Raw genomic sequence first — 17810 nt, forward strand, 5'->3', positions numbered from 1 at the left:
ACACAGCCTTTGAGAAACGTTCCACTTTTGTGGCTGACTCGAACAGAAAATTATATTTTTCACAAGGAACATATGTGGTGTTACTCTTATTTAATAAATAAATGTATTCATTAAATATAATGAAATATATTTTAAACATATATATTCCCCAAAAAAACATTTAACCATATTTAAGTATATTTTTATTATAAAATACGGAGGGTAAAAAATAAGTAGATTTTTCAAAAGGTGATGAAACCCAAAGAAAATCTAAATCTTTGATGAAATAAAATAAATGTTATTAAGATTTGTGTCTAAGAGATATATTTTTTGTCGCCCATGGTGAGGAGTCGTAAAGTGGTGCTTCCTGGCCACCAGTGCTCTACCTCACAGACACACTGGCCCCTGCCTGTGGGAAAGGGGAAACCATGACTTATCTGAACATATGGTTTCCCAATTCAAGTCAAAGTGTCTGAGCCCTGTTGCATCTGGTGCCATTTCAGTTTGTTAAAAATGCCACACAGGGCTGTGACGAAAGGAGTAGAGACAGAGGAAAATACAGTTATTACACATCCATGGGCTCATTTTTTCAGCTCATTAGCCACTGGCCTCCGTGACCAATTAGGTTTTGTCACCATTGCCGGGTCATTATGCTCTTATTTCTTGAGTAGTTATTCAGCCGTCACTTGGGGGGATATAAAGGGGGAAGAAATAAACTGAGAAAGGCAGAAAAGGCTGGCATCAATGAAAATTAATAGAAACTGGGAAAAGGAGTTTTTAAAAGTAATGAGTGATAATTTTGTGTCAAAGGGGACAAAGGGTCTTTCCAGGGTTATAAAGATGCTAACTGTGTGAGGATGCTGGGTCTTGTGACTGTCAATGTGGTAGGGAACATACGTATTTTGACCTTTGCACTTTTGAGTCACTTTAAAATAAGAAATTATTCTATAATTTTTAACTTAAGACAGGACCTCAGACGTTCATAATGTAGCAACCACCAACAAAATGTTTCCCAAGCCAATATGTTAGCACTTTCTTGAACCTCCATCGGAGAGGCTTCTGCTTAAAGCAAGTAGCAAGATTGTTAAATGTATTGCCTCCACTGTGCAGGTCAGTGGCTGGCCAGTATTCTTCAATGGGGGCCATGGGGAGAGGGAAACACTGATGTCAATCACCGAGTGGTCTGGCACAAAGGGACATAATTGGCGTGGGTCCACCTCGCTGAGCTGACGACCCCCAGGGGCCTTCGTGCACGGCTCTGGACCCCTCCCCTCCTCGAGCTGACCACAGACCATTTATCACAGTCCTGGGCAGCATGGGAGCCCCCGCACACACACATTCCTCTCAGGGCCTGCTATGTGAGCACCACACACACATACACACACACCACACACTCACACAGACCGTGGCAGACACACCATGTAACAACACATTTAAATAGGCACCCCATGAAAATGGCTGGGTCAATATGATGAGTAATGAAATAGTATTACAAAGATAATGGTTTAGCACCGAACAGAACTTCATGCACAGCGAGCAATTCTTCTTTGAGGCAAAAGGAAGACTTGTGGTTGTATAAAGTGTGTAAGGTTTGAATAACTACTGGTGGTGATATACCACTTAGATGTAGCTATGAGGAGGCCACTAGGGCCGAGATTCAATCTGATCACTGGTAAATTCACGTTTTAGCATGCTTGACATCGAAGGGAAATTTCAGATTGAGACGACATATGCAGCGTTTACCGTGAATGCAGTCTCTGCGAACGCGGGAACATTGCCTTTAAAAGGTGCATAGCCAACAAAGCGCGATCAGATGGAATCCCAGCCTAGGTAAAAAAAAAAATACAAGTTAACACAATTTTCCACTTTTTGGGTATATATTTCACATACCTTGGTAGGCTACTCGGTGTACCCATATTTTGTTTTTTCAGTACTACCATAGTAGGGCCCTTGTCTCAAACTCCTTACAAACACTACAATCCAAGTTAGAATTGCATGTCTATTAGTGCCTAAGTAAGCAAAATATGGTGGTCCTCTGTAGCTCAATTGGTAGAGCATGGCGCTTGTAACGCCAGGGTAGTGGGTTCGATCCCTGGGACCACCCATACGTAAAAATTTATGCACACATGACTGTAAGTCGCTTTGGATAAAAGTGTCTGCTAAATGGCATATTATTATTATTATGTACCTGAAACTGTCTGTGTGGATAGACTCCAGATACAGTAAGTGGAAAATCGTGTTTCTCCTAAATCTCTATTTGATTTTGTAATATTCTGGGACCTGCTCCAACACAAAGTAAAATCTGGACTGAATAGGGTCACATTTTCTCAACAAGGAATCAGATCCTTCAACTAATCTGACTAAATCTGCACTTTGAGGCGGATTGGTCCCTAATCTCAATATAACCTGAGTGAGACCACCAATGAACCGTACTTCTCTGCCTCCTGTTTCTGTTTTTTTACCCACTGAACATCTAACAGGGAGGTAACCATTTTTGTATTGTTTCAGAATAATTGCTTGGTTATGACATTTCTCAGATAAATCCCTTATTGACTCTCATTTGTGAATTTCAGAACTACTTTGCAACGGAGCCAGCTACATACGTTGAATGAGTGAATGGACAGCCAGTCACTAGCATTAGGGCTAGCACAATACTAATTCCCTATGTCTAATACAAAGACAGCAATTATATGCTAATCAGTGGAACTCAGCAATACCTTTCTCCTCCACTTTCCCTCTCTGTCACGACAAGCTGGTGCACCGGCTCATGTTTAGTCATGCCTACTTATTAAGCCATTACCTCTCCCTTAGGGCAAACTGGAAGAAGACTTTTCTCCATTATGAAAACCACTTCATTTATGCTACACATTCAGAGAGTGGGCTCTCAAAATTGGCTCCATTTACATGTAGACTTTATTTTGTTCAGAGGATTCAAGAAAACGTATGATAATGAAAAACATTTCTCATCGGATTTCGGATCAGAATTGAGTAGTGTGGTTTTAAGCTGCCGTGTCTAGACTATTATCACCAGATCGGATACAGAATGGGTTTGATATTCTATTGTAGGATAATGTTGTATATAGTATGGATATTTTAATTGCATTATAGTATTGTACTGTGGTGTGATTGTTGAATGTATGTTTGGATATTTCATGTGTCTTAATTATTATATTCCAAAGTACAGTACTGCTGTAAACCTGTAATAAGAACCTATGACATTCTTGTGTGAGAAAACCCAATACAATACATATCATAAATAGTGTGGTTTTATTTCAACTACTATCAATTTGGCCTTTTTAGCTCAATTTACGTGGAAAAATACCCTCTGTATTATTCCAAACAATCTTTTGAATGCAACAAACAGTGTGTTAGTGAGGTGTCTCTTTCTGCTCCGACAAGCTGTTGAGAGAATAGCTGATTTTTCAGCATATATTTCACTCTGTAGAGATCTAGGTTGAAGACCAACATCAAAATAGAAGATCACCCTCTGAAAATAGAACTGAACCCAAAAGGTTTCCATCTGTGCCCGAAGCCCCTTGCCTCAGTAGATTTACCTAATATATGCATACATGCTGCAATAGTTATTCCACACATACTTTTTAAAGATTTAAGACTATGCCAATGAGCCACCATATCCAACAGAAGAAGCCTAAGACTTGAATTCCTCCCCATTAAAACAAACAGAAAAACAATGTGACAGAAACAGCAAAACAACCTGCCGTGCTCCAGTGGAGTTTATTCACAGAGAGAGAGTCTTTTTTTTAAAAGTGAAAAGTCATTGTTTTAAAATGAACTTCCCTGGGTGAATGATCCCTCCACACACACATATACTAGCCACCTCCAGGGCCATGCACTCTTTCTTAATCAAATGTACATTTACTAGTCGCTTGGCCAGAGACATCTGCTCCATGCAATCAGTCAATATTGTGGATGAGTTCAAAGCGGCCAGTTCATTAGCTGTGTCAGCTTTACAACCAGAAGGTGACGGTCTGAAAGTGAGCAATACAATGTGGGACAATGGCAGGCTCATTAAGCAGTGATTTATCATGAGGGGACGGCCTGTTTAACCTTTGGCCAGCACTAGCCTCCTTCCCCTCTCAAAGGGCCTATTGTCAACCCCAGGGGTCTCTGACTGTGTGAAAAGGTAAAAGATGATCTAGTTAAAGTCAAATTAATTTCTTTAAGATCACTATAAATGTAAAGCTTTCTCTGGGGAAGACAGCAGTGGTAACATGTGGAGTGTGCAAAGCCTGCCTACTTAGTCACTTTTATATGGAAACACTGACTCTGTGTCACAATAACAGACCAACTCACTGATTCGCTTTTCTCCCTTTTTCTCTATTTTTGTGGTTAGGTTTGTTTTGTTTATTTGCTTACTCTGTCGTTCTATTCTATTCAAATTCCATTGGGTATCATTAGAAATGTCCAAGCGCTTTTCTACATGTTCATTTAGGAATAAGTTCTTCAGAATCAAGTTTAGTTGTTTGCTAAACTCTTATGTTGTGAGTTCCCACAAATATCAGAACTGAAAAAAGAGAATGATATTTGTGTATATATTTATCATATGCACACAAGCATTACAGATACGACCTATCAGTAAGTTTGCATTTGTTTTCAAATGCTACACAAAGGAGATATTAAACATTGTTCATGTGTGGACTTCTGCACAGCTCAGTGGCTGAATCCATTAGTCAGAGTAAGTCTGAGAAGTCAGAGTGGATAATATATCGCCCGTGGTTTGTAAACTGTTTTGTTAACAATGCATTGTGTAGAAATGAAAAAAGGGTCAGAGCGTTGAAATGTGAACAGTTGGAGGGATGTAAAAAAGCATGCAGCAGCCTGTTTTTGGATAGGGCCTGGCGATGCGCCCCTCCCGTCCGCACCGCCCCCACTCTAACAAGGCTCTGCTTAGTCACACCACCTGCCTCCCTCATTCTTCAACCCCAGAGCTGGGCCTGTCAGGGGAGCAGACGTAGCCCTGGGTCAGCCCCTCCTGGGTCAGCCCCTCCTGGGCCAGCCCCTCCTGGGCCCCAGGGACAGCACCAGACAGCCCCAGGATAACCAGGGCCACAAATTGAGTGATCAATACAGTTCCGATCACATGGTCCGCACGCGGCTTGGCCTGTTGTGTTATTCGCTGAGGCAGAAGACATGATGGCCGCCACCAGTCCATGTCTTTTGTTCCAACCTGCTTCCAAACCTTTGTGCTGGACTGTGTGTGCTTGTGTGTGAGGAAGCCTGGGGTAGGGAGGATGCAGGCAGGGGTTCATTAACCTACGTTTGGCACAAGTGACATCAAGTGCCATCAGTATCAGAACTGGAGAGAGAGAGAGTGTTGAGCTGGTTAGAGTGTTGAAACTATGTCAGCAGGCAATCTTTGAATCACAACAAGGCACAAATTATGCCTTATGTAGCAAACAGACATGTTAGAAAACAACACTGACTCCATGGCCTTTAGATAGCACAACATATCCCAGATGACAGGATCTCCCACACCAGTTAGAGAAGCTTCTCACGAGTTAGCACGTTTGTCTAATTCTGTAACTGATCACTGTTGTGCTGTGTGACAGTAATGGCCAGCTAGCTAGCTATCCCCAGTAGAACACTAGAGATTAGAGGTAATGAGAAGCTCGATCCTTCACACTGATCACCCATTAGCCCCTCACAACCCACCCAGACCCAGAGCACACACACACCACCCCCTCCCCTAATTTGCTCTGAAGGCTATCTTACCACTGTCACACACAAAGGGTGGTGACAACTGATCTGATTCCCACTTAAAATCACCACTTGATTAACACAGCTCTGTTGTGATCTGTGTGTGTGTGTGTGTGTGTGTGTGTGTGTGTGTATGTGTGATTGTGATTGTGTGTGTCATACAATATTGAATTAGTACCACCTGTAATCAGATTTTTTACATGATGGATAATCTTTTTCACACATGGGAAATGTCAGCCTTAATGGCCTAATAGTCAAACTTAACAGCTTTGATAAGGCCAACTCTAGCCTACATCTTTCAAATATGATGATTTTGAGTTATAACTTGCTGAAATATATTTGTAAAAGATATTAAGACTTGAAACATGTTGTTCCTTTGAATCATTTGCGTTACGCTCCGTGATATTTCCACTAGCTTTCAAAATACAACACAATCAAATAGATTCTGCAAGAGGGAGAGCCTTTCGATAATGCCTTTCTTTATATGCTGAATTTGAACCATTTCAATCTTCTTTGAAGTAGCTTTTGGCACATTTAATGCAGAGATTTAGAGCAGAGAATTAATAAAAATAAGAAAGGGGCTTTGGAGGTGTTTATAGATTTCAATTATCTCTCACTTGTAGAGAGCAGCAGAATGTGTGGTCTGATTGGGTCACCCCTCAAGTATCACTTGAAATGTACACAGCAATTTTTCCCTTTTTCACCACACTACTAGTCCGCCATGCTAAATCTTCAAGGAATTTGCTTTGTAGGGGGTTCTAAGGGCTAAGGTCTGGGGACAAAAAGCCCCCCCCACACCAACACAGACACACACACAATATTACAAAGTAGCAGTGCCAAAAGCGGGAGCAAAATTGCAAAACTAGGCCGGCTGACCGCTGAGCAAACAGACTCAACGTAATGGATCGGCCATCTTCTCCACCCTCCAATTACCCTGATCCCGTGTAGAGAATATGGCTGCATTGGTTCACACCCAAGCTCATTCTGTTAATCCCATACATACATATCAACCTCACATTCACTAACATTACTCTATTACTCTATTCCACAGCCACCCAGGCAGTGGGAGTGGAGGAACAGAGAACGCTAGCTGTGAAAACCTGCCTTCTTCAGGTTTAAATAAAATAATGAGGAATATGCAAATGCTTTGGAAGCTTATGGGATTACTAGTTGTTGGACAGTGGTCTTCACCACAATGATGGTGCACTAATACAGGTGTTAGTAAACTGGCATTAGGGGCCTGGCTAATGCTGCTCCATTCACTCTGGGATTGTTCCCTCGGCATTGACATTTGTAGCTCTGTTTGCCCCCTGGTAGAGAGGCTGGTTTGGGCTATTGTGGGTCTGCTGTTACCCAAACTGACACTGGGCTTCCACACCAACTGTGGGTCTGTGGACCCAGTTCTAGACACAACTTGTTAGCTGTCTTTGGGCTAAACATGGTTTTCCATTAGTGACCTGTTTGTTTGTTAACAGGACTACCCTATGAAAGTCTACTTATTGTTCCTGTGGGAAAATCCATGTGTTGTTGCCTAAAGGTGACAGGCCTCTGTGCAGTCTACTTTACCAAAGGAAAGGTATTATATTATTCTATTTCATCAAATTACATCCAGAGCTAGGGAAAAATGTCACTGCACAGTAGTAGAACACATGCAAGAAAGATGTATCACTTTAGCTGAAAACAAATGAGCTAGACATAGACCATTTTGTCTTTAACTGTTTTGTGTACAACTTGGGGACTTAAAAAGGGCCATTCCACTGATCCAGACCTGTAACAATAGAATCATTTATGTGGCTAATGGTGAGAAAATCAAACAGACATATTGCCTAAGAGGCTTTGAAGAGTTAGTGAAGTCCATACCAATTTGAAGATCTATCATATTCTCTGGCCTGGGAAAATCATGGGCATTGTTTTGTAAGGTATTTGAAGGGTTTGTAGGATGTTGCTTAGGGCAGTTAATTCATTGTACTTTTCTCTCTGTATTGGACTATGGTGATACTATTTACAGTATGTGCAAGCCTCAAGCTCTATACTGAAGGCTCTGTGTATCATGCAGCCCTTCATTTTGTCACCAATCAGAGACGTCTAACTCTACAGTGATCCCTACAGTGCTGTCGGGTGGACATCACTAGCAACATGCAGGCTCAAACACTGGTACATTCTTATTTATAAGACCATTTTAGGAAAACTGCCATTTTATTTATTCTCTCTTCTAGCTCAAAATAAAAATGCATAGAAGCTCAGATCTCAATCTTGTTTTATGCTAAAAGTCCCGAAAATTAGAACCGAGCATGGAAAAAGGGCCTTTCATTACTCAGCCGCCTGGTCTTGGAATTCCCTCCAAGCCAACCTAAAACAGGACCTGGTGTCCCTGGAGGAGTTCAAAGGTGATGAACAGGTTGTTGAGACATGTACAGTAGTTGTTTCTAGTTGTCACTAGTTTGCGTTGCCTTTTGTAAGGAAGTATGTTGTTTTACTTCACACACATGCCTGCACGCACGCACACACATCCGCTGTTTGTTTGCTGTTGTATTTGTGCTGTTGCCAGCGTCTTCTGTCTGTGTTATCTGTTTTGTCTTACTTTTATTTGTATTGTATTTTTTAATACCCCGTCCCCACAGGAGGCCTTTTGCCTGTTGCCATGACATCATTGTAAATAAGAATGTGTTCTTAATTGATTACCCTGGTTAAATAAAGGTTAAATAATAAATTACTAAATGTACCAATGATTCAGTTATGTAAAAAAACAGAAGAAGCGTTATCTAATGTGTTGCTCAACAATCATACTCAAGTATAGAAAAGTGAAGGACTACATTGTATTACACTCAGCCTAGTTAATCTCAAAAGGCAGACTACATTATGAGTGGCTTCAGTGACAGTCAGTGTGCATGACAGTCAGTGTGCACAGCAGACAAGGCATCTCAACAGAAGCAGGACTGTTTTTATTTCAATTGTAGCATCAACAGTCTGAACTTGTCCTGCCACTATCCCTCAATTATATTATTTTTTGCCCCATCCCAATGGGATGCTACAACTAGACTAAAGACCATACCATTGGAGAGGAAATGGAGACGCCTACAGTTGCTTTAGACAGAGGAAGCAGCCAGCTGGAGAGATGCATATTCATTCTATATATTCAGTAATCCAACAACAGTAGTGGTACCTGTTGATTCTCCCTTCAGGATGAGCTATAGACTAATCAGTTTGCTCATAGCATTACTGTATTGTTCTGCTTTGATTTGTATTAATTGCAATTGGTGAAAGTTTACCTTAGCCAAAGCCCTATGTTAGCTAACCCTTACATAAAAAAACTGGTCAAATTTGCAGTTTAACATGTGAAATCGCAATTTCGCATGTTAAATAGCTGATTTCATATGTTGAGCTTAAATTTCACATGTTAACACCACCTTTCCACATGTGAAAAGAAAACATGTTTTCACCTCACGTGAATTGCAGTTGCACATGTGAAATTTGCGGTTTTACATGTTAAAACATTCACATGTGAAAATTGGATATGCAGTTTCACATGTGAAAAACATTATCATGTGAAAATCTCACATTCACATGTGGAATTGCAAGTTCACATGTGAAAATCAATCTCATGTGAAAATCAAATTTGCAGTTTCACATGTAAGAAAACTCCACATGTGAAAATCTCACATTCACATATGGAATTGCATTTTCACATGTAAAACCAATCACATGAAAAATCACATTTGCAGTTTCACATGTAAGAAAACTCCATATTTGAATATCTCACTTTCAGATGTGGAATTGCAAGTTCATGTGAAAACCATTCACATGTGAAAATCTATTTTGCACTTTCACATGTAAGAAACATTCACATGTGGCAGTTAAATAGTGTTATTCTCCTCACATGTGAAAAGGTGGCGTTAACATATTGCAGTAGCAATGTTTCCACATGTGGAATTGCAAATGATGTAATGCCATTCTGTAAAAGGTAACTTAGCCTACCTGAGTATAATAATTGAAGTGTGTTAAAAAATAATGATTTCTTATTTCTGAGCCATCCATTTGGAGTGTTACTCCTGAAGGCGCACGCCTCTCTTCTTCATACATTGGTCTGTGACCGTTGGAAGAAGCCCAGTGAAAAGAACAGAGAAGCTAGCTCTCCTTGTTTCCTTATTTATCCTGTTTAACATGTTAGAATTAGCCATTTTGTAATTTAAAGCTAAAAACAACAATCCAATGTAAAAAACAAGTTGACTTTGAGGTTAAAGTGTGTTTATCAATTTATCTGATTTTGCTAACTGGTACTTTGGACAAAATCAAGACGTCAATATTCTTGTAATGCTTTTTGTATAAACAAATCTTAAATTACAGCTCAATTTGAGCAAATTATGAATTTGCGATTCATTGTGATTAATCACAGCAAATCCTGCGATAAACTCAATTACATTTTTGAATAGTTTGACAGCTCTAGTTGACATTAAAATGTGAAAATACACATGTGAAAGTGTAGCGGACATGAGTCGGTCATGGTCATGTGATGAGGTAGCCCCGACTACGACATCAAAATTAGTGTTGGCCCTCTCGGTCGAATGGTCAAGCCGTTGGCTTCTCCCATGGAGACCTGGGTTCTAATCCCACCAGTTACGAAAACACACAATCTGAAATGTCATATGAATAATCAATTTGAAACTTCACACGTGTCCAAAAACCATGCGTCTGACTCACATGTTTATTTTTCACGTGATTTGTTTACATGTGAAATGTCACACATATGTCCGAAAACCACGTCTGTATTTTTTTTTACATGTGCAATTTTTCGCGTGATTTGTTCACGTGTTTTTTTTGTTCACGTGTCCGAAAACCACATGTGGTTTTTCACGTGTTCTTTTCACGTGTTTTTTTTATGTGGGTTCTTTGTAAGGGAAGTGTAAGAAAGGAAGAAATGCATGTATGTGTGTGTACTAGTGAGTGCATTTATTCTCTTTTTTATTTTCTTAATGTGAACAAGTTGCTTTGTCTGTTTATTTCAACAAGTGTTCTTTTAGTATGTCAAATGTTTCATTCTGGGGGAAAAAACGAGTGATTGGATGCTATCTGAATTGTAATGTGTTTGTTTTCAGAAAAACAACGGTAGATGAGTATGAAAAGTATGCACTCAATAACTGTAAGTCGCTCTGGATAAGAGCGTCTGCTAAATGATTGTAAAAAAAAATGAGTGCCAGCATATTTATGACTGTGTCTTTGCCGATAACACATTCATGTATGACACCTATGCAGATAAAGTCACCATCCACCTGGTCCAGTGATCAATGAATGGCAATGAATCAACATGAGCAACTGACACAAACCCAACAACAGCTTGTTCCCTACTGCTCACTGCAATTACTGCCCACTGACAAGAACAATACCACAACATTTCCCTTTCATGAGCATGCAATTAGTGACTGGCTGGTCTAAAGACCCAGATCCAAGGCTCAGTACATACTGTCAGCTTCCTACTATGTGGTCTATGGGAGACCTGAATTCAGACTGTTGCATTGAATCTTACTGTTTTTTTTTCTCAGAGTCAATTATCTTCATGTTATTACTAGACTAATGGTCTAAGGTGACACCAATGTGTAATTAGTGGTCTGTCCAATATCAGTATTTATTACATAAATACTATTTTTGTTTTATTTTTAACCTAAGTATTTACCACAATCTCATGAAAATGCTGATTATTGTCATTTCAATGTCCAAACACTCAAGGAACAATGTTAAGTACGCCCTCTGCTGATTGATTCGAGGAAGGCCATTTTGGAAACAGAATACTGAAGTTAGGGTTAGAGCTGAAGAGGGTTAGTGTAGCCTGGAAAGAGAGCCCGTGACACAATCCATTTACTGGATTGGTTGAACAGTACAGAAGAGAGCCTCCCCTGACAGTTTTTGTTATTCACGTCAAGACCAGTATGTAGGGGATCTATTTTATTATTATTTTTTACACCTTTTCGTGATATCCAATTCGTAGTTACGGTCTTGTCGATCTAGTTTCAGGCGTTTCTAAAGTTAGGGCTGGAGATAAGGTTTGGGTTAGGTTTGTTGTTGAAGCTAGTGTTAGGGCTGGAGATAAGGTTTGGGTTAGGTTTGTTGTTGAAGCTAGTGTTAGGGCTGGAGATAAGGTTTAGGTTAGGTTTGTTGTTGAAGCTAGTGTTAGGGCTGGAGATAAGGTTTGGGTTAGGTTTGTTGTTGAAGCTAGTGTTAGGGCTGGAGATAGGGTTTGGGTTAGGTTTGTTGTTGAAGCTAGTGTTAGGGCTGGAGATAAGGTTTAGGTTAGGTTTGTTGTTGAAGCTAGTGTTAGGGCTGGAGATAAGGTTTGGGTTAGGTTTGTTGTTGAAGCTAGTGTTAGGGCTGGAGATAAGGTTTGGGTTAGGTTTGTTGTTGAAGCTAGTGTTAGGGCTGGAGATAAGGTTTGGGTTAGGTTTGTTGTTGAAGCTAGTGTTAGGGCTGGAGATAAGGTTTGGGTTAGGTTTGTTGTTGAAGCTAGTGTTAGGGCTGGAGATAAGGTTTGGGTTAGGTTTGTTGTTGAAGCTAGTGTTAGGGCTGAACTCATCTCTCATGGACAGACTACATAAGCATAAATGGTACCCTAGATATGTCATGATACAACCGGATGCGTGAGATAATGAGCAGCATTAGTTCTGGTGCTTTGGACAAATCACGATTTCGCAGGTGTTAGCGTCTTTCAAATTCCGGAAGGGGAGGGGACATTTGGGCCATAGACTTGCCTGTAACTTGCAAAGAGAGACGGTGGAGCTCTTCATTAAGGTTCCGATCCTCGTTCTATTTCTTCTCTTAACAAGTATGGACCCAGACCTTAATCAAGCATCTGACCAATTATGCAAGACTTTAGTTCTGGGTTAACCGAGATTAGGGTTGAACCGGGATGTGAACATGAAGATAGGGTTAGGGTTGTGGTTGAGGCTAGGGTTAGGTTTGTGGTAAGGCTGAACGATTTTGGAAAATAATCTAATTGCGATTTTTTGCCCCCAATATTGCGATTGCGATTTAATATGCGATTTAATTTATTTATCCTTTTTCCCCTACAAAACATAATGAATGATTTAAATATGACCAACACAATAGTATATACATTTAGTGTGAAATGTTCTTTCCCATAGGCTGGGTCTATTTGTTAGAATTAAATTCAAACATGTATGACTTGAAATAAATGACATTTTTATTGAACTGCTCATTACAGAAACATCTGTGGCTTTGCCACTGTGCATTTAAATAATTTAAACAAAGGCATGAACTTTGTAAACACTGTGTGCAAAAGGTACAGTCTTAAGAAAAAAATAATTTTAAATTGTATGTATCTTACTGCTCCCAAGTCAGTAACATTTCACACAACTGAAACAAGGAATTTGCTTTGAAAATATTTTGTAAAATCAAAGTAAATAAAGTTATAAATAAAAAATGAGAAATGCACTTTTAATTTAGACAAACTATTTTTTATAAACGATTTGAATATTATAATATAAAATAGATGAGCCTCACTTATCTCAAGTACACAACAATAACACACCACACAGACTAAAGTTCACTACGAGTATGGCACTGCCAGCCATACTTATCCAACAGTTCTGTTCTCAGTGGCTCACAGGTTTTTGCTAAGAAAACCAGAATATTGACTTTTTCTGGCTTCAAGGATGAGCGAGTGCAAGTCACAATATTCCCTCCTGTGCTAAAAAAGACGCTCTGAGGGGAGCGCTTGTAGCAGGTACACAAAGATACTTGCGTGCCATGGTGCACAACTGTGGGTAGCTGATCTTGTGCACCCTCCACCAAGCCAATGGATCATCTTCTCCATCAATGGTAGGAGTCATCAGGTAATTGTTTATCTCTGCCTCTGCGACATCTTCAAGATTTACAGGCAAAGAAGGAGAGGCTGAACTGGTCTTGAAAAACTGCCAAGAGACCTCTTCGTCTTTTCCCCAAGGACTGTGCACTTTGAGGCATCTGAACAGTTTCAGTACGAGACCTCTTCTCCTATTAGATGAAAACAACAGCCATTAGTTTTCCAGTTAGATTTTACAGAAAATTTTTGTTTTTGTGAAATACATAATTATTTACCCAATGATATGTACGTTGTGCCAAGTCTACTATCTCTGTCTTCAGACGAGTCTTGATAGCAGGGATGTTGTCTGTACTGATGTACTGTATTTTGAACCTAGGGTCCAGGAAACAGGCAACATCCAAAAGCTCCTGGATGTTTGGGTCTCCATATTTGTTATTGAGGTATGCTAGGACTTTGGTTTTTATTGATTTAGTCAGGTCAGTGTCCTCAGCATCTTCAGCCAGGACTGATGTGGCAAAAAGGTGGAGAACTGGCTTGAGGTAGGAGATGCTTACATACTCCTCTCCAGAAAGAGCATCAGTAAACTCCAGTAGAGGATGCAGTGCCTTGTGAATCGACTCCAACACGTCAATATCCTGCCAGGTTGGGATAAGGGAGCGTGCATATCGATCTCCAGACAATACCTGAGAAATGGCTTTGGCCTGTTCAAGCACTCTGGCAATCATCATTTCTTTAGAACCCCATCTTGTTGGGCACTCCGTTATGAGGTTGTGCTCAGGGAGTTTGAGCTCTCTCTGTGCCTCCGTCAGGGCTGCTTTCTTCTTCCAACTGTGGGAAAAGTGCCCCACCAGCTTCCTGCACAGTGCTGTTGCCCTTGACACTCTGTCATCTTTGAGTGCATTTTCTAAAAGAAATAAAAAGTAGTGTATTACACACAATTTGAGTTTTGATACAAGGCTCTCACTATTACACACTCAAATTAGCTGTAATTCTGAAATACACACATCCACAACACATCCTCTCTCTCTCTCTCAATTCAAAGGGTCTTTATTTGCATGTCAATTCTCTCTCTCTTTCTCTCTCTCTCTCTCTCATAAACACTAAAAAAACATGTAAAAAACAAAAACAAGAAAAGAAAAAAAAATGCAGGTGGGCATTCCACCACAGACAGACATATGATATAAGCAAGTAAAATGAATTTACATATTAGAAAAGGAGTGGAAGTATGAATTTATTTAATCCCATCCGATTTATATAATATCATTTATATATATTTGTATATTCAGCTTTACTAATCGACGCATCTCTCTCTCTACTCGCGCACACACACACACACACACACACACACACACACACACACACACACACACACACACACACACACACACACACACACACACACACACACACGATAATTTACCAATGGCAAGATGTAATCTGTGGCCAAAACATTGGAGCCTCGTCCATTCATTAAGCCGCGCAGCAAGCACCATATTCGACGCGTTGTCCGTCGTGATGCAGACGTGATTCTCCTCGTGGAGATCCCAGCTGACAAGCCCTTCTCTCAGGCCGGCTGCAATATTTTCCCCTGTGTGATCGTCTGGGAAGTAGGTAGTTTGTAGGCAGCGAGCTCGGAGGTTGAAATCTTCATCAATAAAATGGACTGTAAGACTCTGGTACGGCTCAGCTGTGCGGCTTGACCACATATCAGTAGTGCTAGCAAAAAACTCCACCGTTTTAAGTTCCGTGGCGACTTTCTCTTTGCACTTTTTGTACAGCTCCGGTATGGCAGTCTGACTGAAGTATGTGCGGGAGGGTATACTGTAACGTTTATCAAGCGTATGTATTAATGCCATGAACCCAGGCTTGGTCACCGTGCTGAGAGGCATCATATCTTTGGCTATGAACTCGGTTATTGTCCGAGTGATTTCTCCGTGCCGTTTTGAATTACGTTCATACGGAGTGACACTTTCGAACATTTCTGTCAGTGATCCCTGTCTTGAGGTATTTGGCTTGTCTCGCGCACTGATGCTCGGCATTTTGGTCATACAACTGTCATGCATTGATTTGTGGTATTTTTTAAAGTGCTGAAACAGGTTTGTAGTGTTACCCGTGAAGTAGCAATCGGAGCACGGCATGCTCTGCACAACACCTGATGCTGCTCAGCATCTTCTTTTTTAAAACCAAAATAGTTCCACACCACCGACGTGCTGTTCCTCTTCGATATTAAAGTATCAGCTGTGTCAGTTTCTGACTGTTCCGTCGAGCAAGAGGCCATTGCGCTGGACAGCATGAAAAGTCGCGTCACGTGACCACCTCAAATCGCGCACGTTGCGATTAGAAAATCGCGTTCAGTCAAATCGCGATATTATCGCGAATGCAATTAATCGTTCAGCCCTAGTTTGTGGTGGACATTAGGGTTGAACTGGGATGTGAACATGAAGCTAGGGTTAGGGTTGGTTCTTAACCCATTCTTATAAACCCTAACCTTGATTTAGTGTACTTCTTTCCTACTTTTTATCCTACTCCTCTTTGGACCTGTAAGGTGCTGGAGCTTGGCTCCACCTAGCTCTCCCTTTCACCCAAGGTGCATGAACCCGGCTCTGTGTAGCTCCGGCTCAATTTCAACACTGCCTTACAGGCATTCGGTTCTGTCATGAGCTCCTCCTCATGAACATGGGAGATGGCTCTAAGTATTCCGAAAAAGATGCCAGTTGTTATCACGTCCAATTTATGAAAACTGTAAATATTCAAACTTAAATAATAATTATAGTTATATTGGCCTGTTGGTATACACTTCATACTAACTTCAGCAACACACATTTTTATTTAAGAAATGAATGCAAACTTAACAAAGGTCTCAACTCAAAAGCCATAAATGACAATACACAAATTATTTCTCATGAGCTCTCTGACTCTCAGGATTCCCCTGTAACCCCAGTCCCACATAACCATGGATATGTATTCCTGTTTCCCACCGCAGCACATAGACATCCACACACATACCTCATCAACTGGCCTAACGCTTTGCCATACTGAGAGGCCATTGTGCACTCAAATCTGGGAAACGTATTGCTGCTAAATGTATTTGAAGTTAAGCAATACCCTGAAAATGCAGTTCTTTTAGACTACCTCCTTGTTGTTCCCTACCCTGTTTTGTTCCTTGGTGGAGGGACACAAGACTTGCCATTGTAACAGCTTCTCCTATTTATTCTATTCTGTTAACCACTTTAAGTAGTGTGGAAATTCCAGCACGCCAAGGATGGGAGCTTTCTTTATGGGGTGCCACCTATTTGCTGCTCATAAAACAATATTTAGGTTGATTCAGTGCACTGTGTGCGTCACCTCACTGAATGGGCCCCATTCATGCGGGGTGAGGGTGTAGCGTGGGGCTATGCCGAGGTAGCGTGGGTCCCTGTGTTTTGGGGAGGCGCTGTCACTTGTTAGTAGGAGTGGCAGAAAGGAGGCCCGCCAGCGTCCGATGCTTGGGTTAGCATTGAGTTGATTTAACCGCATAATCGGATTGAAACTGAGCCACGGTATTTATGTCAGTTCACATTTCATCAAATGTGGAGTGTGAATTGGAGTCCACAGTACAGAGGGTTAATCCAGAACTAAAGCCAAAATAATTAGGGGCTCCGTTTAATCCACTCACAATTCTACAAGCTGGGGAGAACATTAAAATGAGAACGCTTTCTGTTGGCAAACAATTAAATGGACCTATCACATCCCAGATTCTCGCTCCTGCCAGGCTCTTAGAGGTTGTATTGGCTCTGAAAATGAAAAGGAGTTTTGCTCCATGATTTTAGTGATGAATTTTAAATGAAAAAGAAACACATGCACCAATGACACACCAAACTGCTGAGAAATGCATAGGATAGAGGATTGTTATTAAAATAATTCCAAATATTTTCAACCTAATCAATAATAAACAAAAATACAGTTTAAAGATTAGTTAGTTTCGAGTATAGCTTACCCGCTGGGCACAATACGTCATTTCAATGTGGTGAATTGGATAATATTTGGTTGATACGTCACTGATAAATCCATCATTTCAACCTATATTCACCCACTCAGAAAGACAGCCAAAAGTTAGTTGAATTTTGAATGTGTTATCACTATGCTTTCAACCATCTAAAAGCACAACCAAATCCCAATGGAAAAACAATGTCTGATTTTTGGTTAAATTGTCACTCAAATATCTATCACTGTGCTTTGAACCATTTAAAAGCACAGCAAAGTTCAAATGGGAATACAGTGTCAGATATTTTGTTTATTTATACAACAGATTAATGTGACATCA

General features: G+C 40.5%; 1 protein-coding gene across 1 annotated transcript; it reads right to left on the reverse strand.

Moving 5' to 3' along the window:
* Positions 1-4909: 4909 nt before the first annotated feature.
* LOC121577335 (E3 SUMO-protein ligase ZBED1-like) lies at positions 4910-15248 on the reverse strand. The gene is made up of 4 exons (XM_041891093.2): positions 14928-15248; positions 13783-14411; positions 13581-13698; positions 4910-5217 (listed from the first exon to the last, which is right to left on the reverse strand). The coding sequence occupies exons 1-4, from the start codon at positions 15211-15213 to the stop codon at positions 4910-4912; spliced, it is 1341 nt and encodes a 446-aa protein (XP_041747027.2). The 5' UTR covers positions 15214-15248.
* Between the last annotated feature and the right edge of the window lie 2562 nt (positions 15249-17810).

The sequence above is a fragment of the Coregonus clupeaformis genome, chromosome 11 (assembly GCF_020615455.1).
Source record: "Coregonus clupeaformis isolate EN_2021a chromosome 11, ASM2061545v1, whole genome shotgun sequence".
NCBI classification, from domain to species: domain Eukaryota; kingdom Metazoa; phylum Chordata; class Actinopteri; order Salmoniformes; family Salmonidae; genus Coregonus; species Coregonus clupeaformis.

Excerpts from the sequence above, each read along its gene's own strand:
- LOC121577335 (XM_041891093.2), bottom strand. The coding sequence starts at position 15,213 with ATGTGGTCAAGCCGCACAGCTGAGCCGTACCAGAGTCTTACAGTCCAT. Across the intron at positions 13,699-13,782 it reads CACAACGTACATATCATTGG|GAGAAGAGGTCTCGTACTGA; the intron begins GTAAATAATTAT and ends TTCATCTAATAG. Across the intron at positions 5,218-13,580 it reads CAGCCTCTCCTTCTTTGCCT|GCTTCCTCACACACAAGCAC; the intron begins GTAAATCTTGAA and ends TCCCTACCCCAG.